Below are 13,371 nucleotides of genomic sequence, written 5' to 3'. Positions count from 1 at the left end.
CTAATGCAGCCTGATATATGGTGTTAAATATTCTCCTATATATATATATATATATATATATATATATATAAATATATATAAATATGCAACAAAAAAACTAAGCCAGAAATATCCACCCTAGTTTACGTGAATAATAGACTCTACAATTAGTATGGTGTTGAAATTGTGCTTCAAGAAAATAAGCTATGAATAATAAAAGCAGTTTGTTGCTGTCTGCATCTGTCCACACCCAGCAACAATGGGCTGGTTAGGATGTTATTAATGTGCTACTGGTTGGACAAGTCAAGCTCCACTGATGCCTCCAGGCTAAAAGAAACAATAGAAAATCCAGAGAGGTTTTGTGTGTTTGCAAATTTATGTATTCAGTTCTTGGGGCCACATGCATGCCTGTGTGTGCAGTTGTGATTAGTGCATGTCAGTGGCACTATGAGTATTGTAATGGATGAGGCCAGCATAGAGGTCCCTAGTGAGAGCCTCATGGTGTATAAAGCCAGCTTGTTCCTAGAAACAACAGTCACTCCTATCGCCTGGATGTACATCTACCACAGCACCTGGTACTGGACTAAAAAGAACCATAAGAGTCGCCACTTGTGATTAGATTATACTATTACATCACACATTATAACTCACCTTGAAGGCGTTCAATTATGGATGGTAAGTTTATGACCAAACTTTACACATTCATGTAATGAAGATTTCAGGCAAATCTGTGGTCCAAGCGACAACTAAAATAAGATCTCTCCTCAGGTCCTCAGCTGTCTCAGAGCTGTGAACTATCGCTGCCCTCCTGTGCAGACGGGGGGTCACTCTCGAGCACAAAGGCCCCTCAGATCAGCGGGATCAGAGTTCAGCTAGAGATGCAAGCACTCTGGCAGCAGTTCGACCAGCTGGGCACAGAGATGATTGTCACCAAAGCTGGAAGGTGACAATGATCCTCATAATTACATGTCTTAATTACCATATATTTCACTTTCTCTTTCTCCAATGTCTCTCACTACTTTCTGTTCCTTTATGCGTTCATACATTGCAGGAGGATGTTTCCAACATTCCAGGTGCAAATTTCTGGGATGGATCCTGCTGCTGAATATGTCCTGCTCATGGACTTCATCCCTGTTGACAACAAAAGATACAGGTCAGACAAACATACAATGACTTGTCAGTGCGTATTGTGCAACAGAGAGAATTATTTCTTCTAGTATTACTTCTCATTCGTGATCTGTTCTAGTATTTTGATCATTTTATTCAAGGCCATTGTTGCCTATGTACAATCCCAGACTTCAGCTAACCTTACAAGTAATTATCAAAAAATGCATGTGTATGTGTGTCAGATATGCCTTCCACAGCTCATCCTGGTTGGTGTCAGGGCGAGCAGATGTTGCAGCCCCAAGCAGGATGCATTTCCACCCAGACTCACCAGCCCATGGAGCTCAGTGGATGAAGCAGACTGTGTCCTTCGATACTCTCAAACTCACCAATAACCTGCTGGATGACAACGGACATGTCAGTCAGTGTCTTTAATGTGACTCCTGTCATTCAGCGCAGAAAAAGGAACATAGAACATGGAAAACAAAGTGCATTATTTTGATTTCCATTTCATAATGAACATATAGACGTGTTTCTTTTTTCACTCTGGTGTTTTTTCCCTCTTCCTCATTGACAGATGATATTAAATTCCATGCATCGCTACCAGCCACGCTTTCATGTAGTGTACGTGGATCCAGCACCCAACAGCCAGCTAAATGCATACAGAAACTTCTGCACTTTTTCCTTCCCAGAGACACGCTTCATGGCTGTCACGGCCTATCAGAACCACAGGGTAGGAAAACCAGAATCAGCAGGTTTCAAATTAAAATGTCAGCTATCTTTTTGGCATCCTTGTATTAAGCAGCTACTACCTGACAAGAATAAATCATTATGCATTATATCTATTAGCCTACTAGCATGACATTAGAGAGCAATGCCTTTGCTTTTTGTCTTTAGATCACCCAACTAAAAATTGCTAGCAACCCGTTCGCTAAAGGCTTCAGGACTACAGACCCCCAGGATTGGTGAGTGACATGCAGTCAAGTCTGAATACAATTTGCCTGATTAAGAAACTTCTCTTGGATAGGCCAGTTGAAATCATGAATACATCACAGTGTCTCTTTATCAGTGTTATCAGCTGGTAAGGGAGCAGCCACCCTGACAGCTAATCTCTGACCTTTGTATGCAAAGGGGGTTCACACAAGGGAGGCCATGTATGGTGAACAGTGAGGGTCATAATCATTGTGACTCATAGGAAATTGCATATATATTTGTATATCTGTATGGCGTGAATACTTATCTCTGTGTTGGGCGTTTGCCTGGTACAGCTCACATCATGGAGACTGAAATCTGCTTACACCTTAACATTGTAGGGGCTCAGCCTCCCTTGTGGGGACCAGGTGTAAACCACTGACTCTTAGCCAACTTAAGGCTAGACAAGTGGTGGTTATGGTAAAGTTTAGGATAACCTCTGGGAAATTAATGTAAGTTGATATAAAGTCCCCATGACGCAAACAAATGTGTGTGTGTGTGTGTGTGTGTGTGTAGGGTGGGTAATTCCAGGCCCCTGGGAATGTGGTGTCCACCAGAGGGCAGAGCTGAGCGCCTCACTACCAAACCTGAGGAGCAGAAAAGCAGTAGCTCAGCTTCCACCAGTGAGTATCCCCAGTATATGCAACAATCCTGTTCTGCTCTAGTTGTTACCTTTTTTACTATCACTCTTTTCAGTCATTTTCATCTACAGGGACTGTTTAAGGTTATTTACAATTTTCATTGGCTTTTGGAATAATAATTTTAAGTTGGCTGTATTTGCTGAGTAGATACCTGTTACAATAGGCAGGTTCTGAAACACAGACACAATATTAAAATTTTGATCTAAATACTGATCAATTTACACTTGTCCAACAATCTTCTACTGCAACCAGGACAGGAGGATCTTGCCCCATTGTCAATGGAGCAGTGTGGACTGTTTCAGCACTGTAAGGACTCAGTGGGACTTAGCATGGACAAGAAGGATGAAGACAGCTTATTAGCACCTGCTTCTTTCCTCCCACTCAGTTCCTACTGGGACTGTACAGGATCATCTCGGGATAGAGACAACCTGTCATAGGGAAAGAAAGACTAAATGAACCAAAAATTTGTCTTGCTTCTTCTTTTGAGAGCAAACAGCTTCGTTGTGTGTTTATAATAATTGTACATTGTTTCTAGTCTCCCTCTACAAATAATTTTTATGGATACTCATTATGCAAGTTGTTCATTGTGCAGGTGCTAGATACAGGCCTATGGACTGCAATGACACCATGTGTTATAAATAATGCCAGAGCACATGATAAAAACACACTAGTAAATCTCATCTATTGTTTTACCATTTCTGCAACAGCAATGCATCTATAACCTTTGTTCTCTGCCAATAAAATGACATAAGATGAACATTTTGGTCTCACATCATTTACCCTAAATTTTGTTTATAAGTACTGTTCCAAAAAAATACAAACAAACAAGGTTTAGCTGTAGTTGTTCTGGGTGAGAGCAAATGACATGGGAATAGAAATCCCTATGGTCCGAAGAGTGAAAACATCATTACCCAGAAGGCTTGGTATCCCAGGTTATTTCCTTGAGGAAATGGCAAGAGCCAAGACATGACAGCGAGTCTGCTTTCAAATTAAAACACTTTATGACTAAAAGAACAACCTATGCGCGAATTACGAACAACAATACGCGTTAATTTCAGTTTGTTAATCTGCTACCTAATGTAACAAACAGATTTTAGGGGCAACTTTGGTTTTTCGCTTTTACAGCTGTAGTCTGGCTAGTTCACCTAAAACTAGGTGAGGGTTTAATCGCTGTCTTATTTTGAAAAGGATTACAGGAAGTCATGTGGTTTGTGTTTTACCTTGATGGCTCTCTCGCAGCTCTGGAGGATGCAGCGGGGTGGATGGAGGAGGAGGAGGAGGTGAAAGACTGGAAAGCGGAGAACAGAATGAACGGATCGGATAAAGAAAGGGGAAGGATGCGGATTACGGTAACCCGCCGTCCGGCGTGTCTACCGACGACGGTCCCGGGCGTTTGACACGAGGATGTGCGGAGAAAACGACACGGGCCTGCGGTTTGTTGATAAAAGGAGCTCGGAGGGAGAGTGTAGCTTACTGACGTTATAAATCATCCGTGACAGGGCGACCTGGCTTGATTTGGTTTCACAGGTATGCTGCTTTGTATTTCTTCGTGTTGTCGTGTTCTGAAGTTGCTTCGTTGTTAAACTCAAGAAACACACACACACGCACACGCACACACACGGTGGCCCCATCCCCGCTGTTATGGTTCAACTGCCATGATGGGTCTGTCCGTCATTTTAGCATCACCGCCGCCAAACTGAACGGAGCCGAGTGAAACCCGAACGAAATCTCAACCTTACCGTGCGTCGACATGGATGCGTCGACGTTACGGCCTCGCTGGCTGACAGGTCTCCTCGTCTGGGCGGCTCTGTGCTCGCTCGGCCGCGGTCAACCCGCGCCGGACGCCTCGGGCCTGCCCCTCGCCATCCGCGTGCCACTGCGGCAAGGCGCTCGCGCCGCACAGTCGCCCGCCACCGCCGCAGCCGCGGGGACGTATCCCGCGCGCAGGCGGAGAGGAGCGGCTGCGGGCGCCGTCAGCTTCGTGGATATGATCGATAACCTGCGTGGGAAGTCCGGGCAGGGGTACTACGTGGAGATGGCCGTGGGCTCCCCCCCGCAGAAGGTAAAAGTTTCCTCAGCACGAATCCACAACCATGTGCTTTTCTTTAAGGATGAGTTTTTGTCTCTGGGCTGCATGTCCATGACCTGTCCCTGTCAAATGTCCTCTTCATCTTTGACCCCTCTGTGGTTAAATTATCCATCTAACATGAAAACCAATGAAACATGGTGCATTACAGTTTTTTTCACCTGCTAAAATTAATAAAACTGGAAACCACTTGATCTTCATCATCACCTTCCCTTGTGTGCAAATGTCTGTTTCATGCATTTTCCACCACAGATCTCATTGGAAGTTGAACAACATCTATTCACAGCTGATAGAAAGAACTGGCATAATTATAAATATCTATTGCAGCTGCATGAAACTCCTTTACACAACTATTCAATCAGCAATCAAAGGATGGATCAAAGAGGTGAAAGGCATGAAAGTGGGTTATTACATTTTATTTACAGTAGTGCTATGAAAACATATATAGTGTTAAAATATTTATAGTATTTGTCTGTGTTCAACATTTCTCAGCGGTATTTTGGATTTTGTTGTCCAACGTGCAGTGATTGATTGATTAACTACAGTAATTTGAGCACGAGTTGTAGAGTCTGGTGGAAACGTGAAGTTTTGTTTTTGCAAACAAAATGAGTCACTTTGGCCAGTGAGCTTCAGTTTCAGTTGCCGGTGTGTTAACTGTTTTGAAAATGAGAAGTCAGAGCGGACAGGTGTGTTTAAGCAACTGAGAAAAACCATAACATTGAAGACATTTAACTTTTCATGTGGGACCTCGCCTCAAATTTGTAAAAGTGTTTCTATCTGAGCAGGAGTCTCTTAAAATGTTTCGACCATCTACATATAACAGGTTATAACAGTGTGAAAACACCAACAGCTCAACTTAACACACTTTTTAAGTAGCACAGATACACTCCCGGGGCACACAGTCGTACTATAATTGTACTTTAGAAGATACTACGCAACTGAATGGGAGGTGAGATCACTATAAACTTATGACACCTTGAAAATTAAAGTCAGTTCAAGGAAGAGTACGTCGAATATATTGTCCAATTTGTCTCTTGTCTCTTGTCTTGCAATGACAGATGGCCTGTCTGTGTGTGTTTGTGTGAAAGTGAGAGAAAGGACTGAATGACACAGGCAGATAATGGCACCATTAATTCTGCAGAGTGAGGCGTGCCAGCTGGGTGCAGCTGCGGTGTGCAGGCCGGCACACAGAGGGTGACGGATACAGGGAAAGAGAAAGTGATGAGGTGGTAGAAGAGGAGAAAGCGCAGAGAGTGAAAAACTGATGAATGGCAGGAGAGATGCATGGAGTGAATGAGAACTAGAGAAGAAGGAAAAAGTGTGGGAGTGAGAAATCACTGTGCCCACTTTGTGTGACAACATACAACGTGGGCGTAAGAAGCAAAGGGAAGAGTAGAGAAGGATCATGAGCACCCTAGGGTGCTAAGTGGAGGTGTCATTCTGATAATTCCAAGTCAACAGTGTATCAGAGAGTGAGAAGCAAAGAAAGAGGGAGAGATCTGCCAGACGGTTGAGGCCATTCACCCTGCTGGATGCCATTTGAAATCTTCTATTTTGATTTGGCAATATTCTACCAGAAATGTGATGTTCATATTAAATAAATGATTTTTTTTTAACATATTTTTTGTAATGACTGTGAGACGGTTTCACATTTTTATCACAGGCAAAAAAACTTTGCAATATACATGGGGAGTGTTTTGATGGTTTTTCATTTTACCATTTTAAGCTGCAAAAAAAAGAAGTTTCTCATGTCTGACAACACATTTAAAGCCTCTGAAAACCTAAAAGTCTTTGTATTTGTAAATACATAAATTATTTATGCAGCACAAAAGTGCTAGTCAGGGGGTGTTCAAATGACCGGTCAGGATAACGATGATCCATTATCGTGCGCTAATAGGCCATTGTCTGGAGAGACATCCTGAATCAAACTTAGATAAATGTATCTAAGGCTTTAAGAGCTTCTGCATCCATATTAGAAAATATTTATATGAATAAATAAATGTACCTGTGCGTAAAATAGAGTGGCATTAGATCAGAGCACTGTCTGCTTCAATGGCTCAGCAAGGGCAAAATTTCCTTGAACTTTTAATTCAGATGCAAAATTGTAGAAATGACCTTATGTCGTTTAGAGTGGCTTTCAGATAACCTGTGTTCTGTCTGCGTGACCACCATCATTTCTCCTCCATGGCAGAGGGGGGAAGGGCAAATGTAATGGCTGCAACAGACAGGCACTCAGGACAGGAAGAGAGAGTAAGCAGGGAAAGACATGTGGTCTCAAGAGTGTCAGGATGCAGCATTTACCATGTGTGAGTGTTGTTTTTGTGGCCGTGCGGATTTTTATGTCCAGATTCAGTGTGTGTGTGTGTGTCCACATGGAAAACAACATCTATTCAGAGCAGTCAGCAAATTTCTCTCCAAGAGAGGCCTTAGTGGTGTTTGTAGAGGGTTGTGTGTCGTTGACTTTGATATCATTGTCATGGATCTACTTTATATGTGTATGGTAGAAAAATGTGAATTAGATGGAGCATTTATTCTGGGCTTTCAGGCCCAACCCTTGAGACACTAGCACTTCTGTGGATATTTAAAGAGCCAATCCATTATTGAACACTTTGCTGTGGCTCAGTTGCTGTCTCTCTTCCTCTCTCTGTGTAATTTCTCCGCTGTGTTGGGTCTTTCACCGTATTTTTCATTCAGTGGAATAGTACCATATCTGATTATGCTCATCTGTGATTGTGTTATGGATTTTTTTCTCCAGAAATCAAATTTGTAACCACACTGCTAGTGCATGTTATTCAAAGCCATATGAATGAAAATGTGTTCATTCAGTGTTGTCATGATAGGATGTAAATACATGACTCACATACAGATTGTGTTTTAAAGGAGCAGTACAACAAAAAAGGGATCATAAAAGACATTAATGGCTCCTGTGATGATCAGCACTTTGTGTAAATTGACATTTGTGGTCTTCATTGAGATGCATTTACGATATGCAGTACAGTATATAGTATATTTCTGCATTGTATTTCTCATTGTGCTCCATTCACACTTTCAGTAACTGTTTGGACTGATTGTACAAAATCTGATACTCACATAGAAATGCAGAAAGAAGAGGAGGAGAGGGGAGAGAAAGGCAATAGAATGGGCAACCTGAGAGGAGTGGAGGGGTAGAGTGGAGACACACAGGGGACAGAGAAGGACATATAGGGCACCAGGAAACAGCCAAGGACTATACAAGGAAGAGAAATACATAGGCAATGACTGAGAGATGAAAAATGAAAATTTGTATGATAATTGTTTTACAAATGACCATATCTGTTTCCAAGGAAGCAGAGATACAGAATTTAGTCCATTCAGAGACTAAACATAATCAGTTTCACAATGTAAACCCAAGCATCCATTTTACAAATGTATTGATTTCTGCAAAATGCACACAGCATTTATTTAATAAATTGCTCTCTGTCTCCTCTGTCTGTTTCATTAGTTGAACATCCTGGTGGATACAGGAAGCAGTAATTTTGCTGTCGGGGCAGCTGCTCATCCCTTCCTCCGCCGATATTACCATCGCTCACTGTGAGTATTGTAAAAAAAGAAGATATGTAAATATTTCACTCATCACGTTCTGTTATTTTCTGTATTTAATGATGTTCAATGAATTTTGTTTTTACACTGTGCCTATGAGGCAGTTTCAAACTAATCTAGGTGAAATTATGAATGAAAACTTCTGTGTGTTTCTGCTTGTTGTCTTGCCATCCTTTAATAGCTCCACCTCATACCGTGACCTTGGCAGAAGTGTGTATGTCCCCTACACTCAGGGTCGCTGGGAAGGGGAGCTGGGCACTGACCTGGTTTCTGTGCCACATGGCCCCAATGCGACGCTGCGAGCCAACATCGCAGCCATCACCCAGTCAGATCGCTTCTTCATCAATGGATCCAACTGGGAGGGAATCCTGGGACTGGCATACGCCGATATAGCCCGAGTAAGAATGGCATATGTGTTGGTCCTTCTAATAAATTGTTGTTTCATGCTATGCAGGACACTTTAACACGCTGGCACGTCAGTTGGCAAATAACTGGATGTCAGAACTTAAAAAAATTTTGCTTTTGAAAAACAAAAAACATTTACACTACATTAATTTAAAATATTAACAGTAATACTGTTGTAACTGCTGGAGGAAAACAGGGGTTAAACTGGATATGACAACAAATATGAGTTTGGGTTAGGAGGAGGATGTTTTATAGGTGGAGGTTGGTTTACTCTTCCAGAAATTTAAAACCCATGGCTAAAAACAGCAGCTCGTTGTGGACGTCTGACTCTTTCCTTCTCTCTGTCACTCTTTCCAGCCTGATGAGACACTGGAGCCTTTTTTTGACTCTTTGGTTCGCCAGACTCCTGTCCCCAACCTCTTCTCTCTCCAGCTGTGTGGAGCTGGCTTCACCCAAAACTACTCCCTGGGCAGCGCTACTGTTGGCGGCAGCATGGTGAGACATGTACACACAGACACACAAATCGTCTGGTATTATATTTGGATTATTGGGTTATATTTCCTCTGCGCTCTCAGATCATCGGAGGGGTGGACCCATCACTGTACGTAGGAGAACTTTGGTACACTCCCATCCGCAGGGAATGGTACTATGAGGTCATTATCGTACGTATTGAGGTGAACGGACAGGATCTCAACATGGACTGTAAAGAGGTGAGATCTGATAGATAAACGTGCAAGTTCACAGAAAGAAAGATTTGAGTTTGTTAATCTGTGACTGTTTCTTTAACAGTACAATTATGATAAGAGCATCGTGGACAGTGGCACCACCAACCTCCGACTGCCTAGAAAAGTCTTCCAGGCTGCAGTCAAAGCCATTGAAGCAGCCTCTTCGGTGAGTTGGGATGCTTTAGATGTTCTTGTATCCTAAGTTTAATCTCTATTACAGAGTTGTGTTCCTAATTTCCCCTTGCTTTCACTGCCTCAGTTATTACTTCTTTCTTGAGATATCTGATGAAAACAGATGATGAATGCATATCAATTGATGCAAAGGCTGTATGTTGTCCTTGTCATGGAAGATAAGAATCACAGTCCTTATGTGACTGAATTATTTATTTTTTTTGTAAAAGCACCAGATTCCCCTCCTGATCCTGTAGTCTGGTATAGGTAAGTAAAGAGCTGAACATCCTCCTGACACTGTTTTTCAGACGGAACAGTTTCCCTCTGGATTCTGGCTCGGGGAGCAGCTGGTATGTTGGCAGGCTGGGACTACGCCCTGGCACATTTTTCCAGTCATCTCCCTCTATCTGATGAGTGAAAACCGCAACCAGTCCTTCAGAATCTCCATCCTACCCCAGGTAATGCACAGTATCTCGTACAGGATCTGACTCTAGTTTAATAAAACAAGAGTTTACTTGTGTCATCAGATAATATGATAATAAAAGTGTCAAATTCTGTCCAGATGAACATGGCTACTATCTTTTCCTTTACCTGGATTGAATATGTGCAAATTGAATCAAATTTTTGGTCCAGTGCTTAAAAATGTGTTAAATACTGTTAGAAGACCTTTTTGATATTTACTTAAAATTAATAAATAATTTTGTTCTTACTGTGAATCCAAAGTTACACAGGGTATGTCATATACATCCTCTGGCAGCCTACAATAAACATCTTTAATAAATGTAGAGTTTTCATTCCATCCTGTCCTTCAAACACTCTTTTATTTAGTCCTTAATAGCTTAGCTAGGTGCAACAAGGAAACAAAAAAAGACTACATATCAAAGGTTTTCGCAGAGACATAAAAAATTAAGTGGTGTTTATTCAAAGGCACTCAGAACAGCCTTGATGCCAGTGGAATGAATAGAATATGAACATATAGAAGCCAAGGTTGGTGCTTTAAACCTGGGGGAGGCTTGTGACCTTGGTTCCTATGGTGTGAGAAAAGTTTTAATTTTCTTTGACTTTTCATCTAATATATATAGCAGGTATGTAGTAACAGTAAGAGAGAGTGAAAGACTGACAGTGCAGTTATGAGAGGACTAACTCATTTCCTACTTTATACAAAGAATTCTTTCACTAAAAAAAGAGTGTGTCTGGCTGGCCACGCTAAAGAGGGAAGACAATATTTGACATTTAAAAAACTGCTGACATACTGGTGAAAAATTTGTTTTTAACCTGAAAACACAATATAAAATGACAAGGATGACTTAAACTTATTTAGAAAGAAAACCAAACAATATGGGCTGAGCAGGACATCTTACAGTTGGAAAATGGACATATCAGTGGTCTCTGGTGGACAAACTGTGTAATGGTGACACTATTTCTAGATTAACTCTGAACAGAACCACCTTCCACTATACCTTTGAACATAAGGTACTGGGACATTTCTGCAAGCTATTCAGTGTCTGGTAGTGAGTGTAATTTTGTCTAGTGTCATATTGTGGACAAGGTCCACACATTCTCAGATTATCTATCAGGGCAACATACACACTGTGTTCTGGACATCCCATTAAGCAGAGCTTTGATAAGGGTGTTTGGTTGCCTTCCTTGTTTGTAATGTTTCAAGTCTCACCCTTGTTCCTCTTTCTGTTTCTACTTAGCAATACTTGCGGCCAGTAGAGGATGTGGCCTCTGCCCAAGAGGACTGCTATAAATTTGCTGTCTCCCAGTCGAGCACTGGGACTGTGATGGGGGCTGTCATCATGGAGGGCTTCTATGTGGTCTTTGACCGTGAGAAGAAGCGAATTGGTTTTGCTGTTAGCACCTGCCACGGTGAGGAGGAGAGGAAGCAGGGATGATGGGGAAGGGACAAGGAACATACTGTAGAATAAATATCATGTGAAAAAGAAAGAAATGTCCTGTAGACACTGCCAGGAAGAGGAACTACCTAATAGATGAGAAAGAAAAAGTAGAAAATGTAGGATAAATCTTGAGGATATCTCATTGAAAAACTTTTTTATAATAATGATATCATCCATAATTGGTTATCCTGTTCACTGTGTTTCTCAAATATTTGAAAATTCGCAGTACATGATGAGTTTCGCACAGCTTCTGTGGAGGGACCATTCCATGGCGTCGACCTGGAGGACTGTGGCTACAACATCCCTCAGACAGACGAGTCCACTCTCATGACCATCGCCTACATCATGGCGGGTATCTGCGCTCTCTTCATGCTGCCACTGTGTCTCATGGTGTGCCAGTGGCGCTTTGCCCGCTGCATCCACCCGCATGGGGACTTTGCTGATGATATATCACTCTTAAAGTGAATAGGAAGAAGAGAGAGACAAAAGGAGTCATCGAGATCTACACCTGAAACACAGGACAGAGTTGGATTATGGTCAAACAGATATATGTACAATGTTACGAAACATTGGTGCTGCTGAAAGACAGCTTTGAAAATGTTTTTATATATAAGATAAAAAGTATAAAAGATGGCGACATACAGTGCAGTGAAGAAATATGGTGCTGGAGAGAATGTGGGGATAACTAGAGAAATGTTTAACCTGAAAGAATAAGTTGGTGTTGTCATTGTCAACTTTGCTTGTTTAACCTACCTATGCAGATCAGCATAGCTAGAGGAACAGAAGTAGAAGTCAAATGCAAAACAAAAGTTTATCTCTGTTATAAATATTGAATTTGGAACGATTTATGTCTTAACATTAAAGAGCTCCATACAAAGTGTTTGGGGATTTAGGGCAAATTAAGGAGCAAACAGATCAATTACAAACATGAACAAATGAAGAAACTCCCAACCTGAATGCGAGTACAGGATGTGAGACCATTATGTTGGATGTGCAATGGTATGACATGAACTTGTGAACGTGTGGTTACATGTGTATTTATAGATCTTCTGTTTGTGGCTTATGAGTGAATGAAACATGTTTGTGTGAGCATGCCTGTATGTGTGCAAAGCTGTACTGTAAGTGAAGCGTATACAGAAAGATTTAATGAATATGAACAATGATATTAGCATCTATGAAATTACACTATTTTGCAAATGCCAGCAAATAATTGTGCAATGTTAATCAAGCAAGCATAAAGAGGCCCGTTTGATGAAATATCAGATTGTAATGGCACTGATATAAACTCAGTTTTGCTTAGTGTGGAACTGAAACTACTGAACACAGTCAACATCAGGTATCGCTCTGATATTGACAGCTTAAATCTGTTGTACAGAAAATCTGTACATTCCAAGATCTTACACACACACACAGAGAACACACATTGCTTATCCTACTGCTGCATCATTGGACGATTTGCACATGTAACAACACATTATATGTTAATGAACCAAGACTTAATAGGGCTTCTTTCACATACACAGACACAGCCTAACTCACCACATTTTTCAAAGGGGACCATATATGCTTCAACAAGGAAACCAGCCCAAAGTTATGTTATACACTAAAGAACACTATGTATGTCTACAAACGACAGTTTATGTTGTCTCTCAGCAAGCTATACATAGATAAAAGTCAGAACTGTATATTTATCTGTCAGGCGCTGGCAGCACTGTTGAACCAATAAAATAATTATTGTAACTGTAAAATCTGGTGTCACTTTGATTTCTTTCCACAAAGCATTACCCACAAAAACAAAAATATGTTAC

The 13,371-nt window shown here is 41.4% G+C and overlaps 2 protein-coding genes across 3 annotated transcripts; both read left to right on the top strand.

Moving 5' to 3' along the window:
* The first annotated feature begins 647 nt into the window (after positions 1–647).
* LOC113134079 (T-box transcription factor TBX1-A) lies at positions 648–2,052 on the top strand. Its single transcript, XM_026313306.2, has 6 exons — positions 648–654; positions 736–922; positions 1,031–1,132; positions 1,329–1,500; positions 1,661–1,816; positions 1,981–2,052. Exons 1-6 carry the CDS (start codon positions 648–650, stop codon positions 2,050–2,052), a joined length of 696 nt encoding a protein of 231 aa, XP_026169091.1.
* Positions 2,053–3,941: 1,889 nt separating this feature from the next.
* Positions 3,942–13,311, top strand: bace1 (beta-secretase 1). 2 transcript variants are annotated; one of them, XM_026298705.1, is made up of 10 exons: positions 3,942–4,223; positions 4,377–4,758; positions 8,264–8,352; positions 8,543–8,759; positions 9,124–9,261; positions 9,342–9,476; positions 9,556–9,657; positions 9,971–10,120; positions 11,363–11,534; positions 11,790–12,028. In XM_026298705.1, exons 2-10 carry the CDS (start codon positions 4,447–4,449, stop codon positions 12,026–12,028), a joined length of 1,554 nt encoding a protein of 517 aa, XP_026154490.1. In that variant the 5' UTR covers positions 3,942–4,223; positions 4,377–4,446. The 2 variants fall into 2 exon arrangements, with proteins under 2 accessions (XP_026154490.1, XP_026154491.1); XM_026298706.1 differs by lacking the exon at positions 3,942–4,223 and having other exon boundaries at positions 4,447–4,758; positions 11,790–13,311.
* The last annotated feature ends 60 nt before the right edge of the window (positions 13,312–13,371 follow it).

The sequence above is a fragment of the Mastacembelus armatus genome, chromosome 13, assembly GCF_900324485.2.
Source record: "Mastacembelus armatus chromosome 13, fMasArm1.2, whole genome shotgun sequence".
In the NCBI taxonomy this organism is placed as follows: domain Eukaryota; kingdom Metazoa; phylum Chordata; class Actinopteri; order Synbranchiformes; family Mastacembelidae; genus Mastacembelus; species Mastacembelus armatus.
Note: the sequence above shows the minus strand (reverse complement) of the source record. Positions and strands in the feature narration are given on the sequence as shown.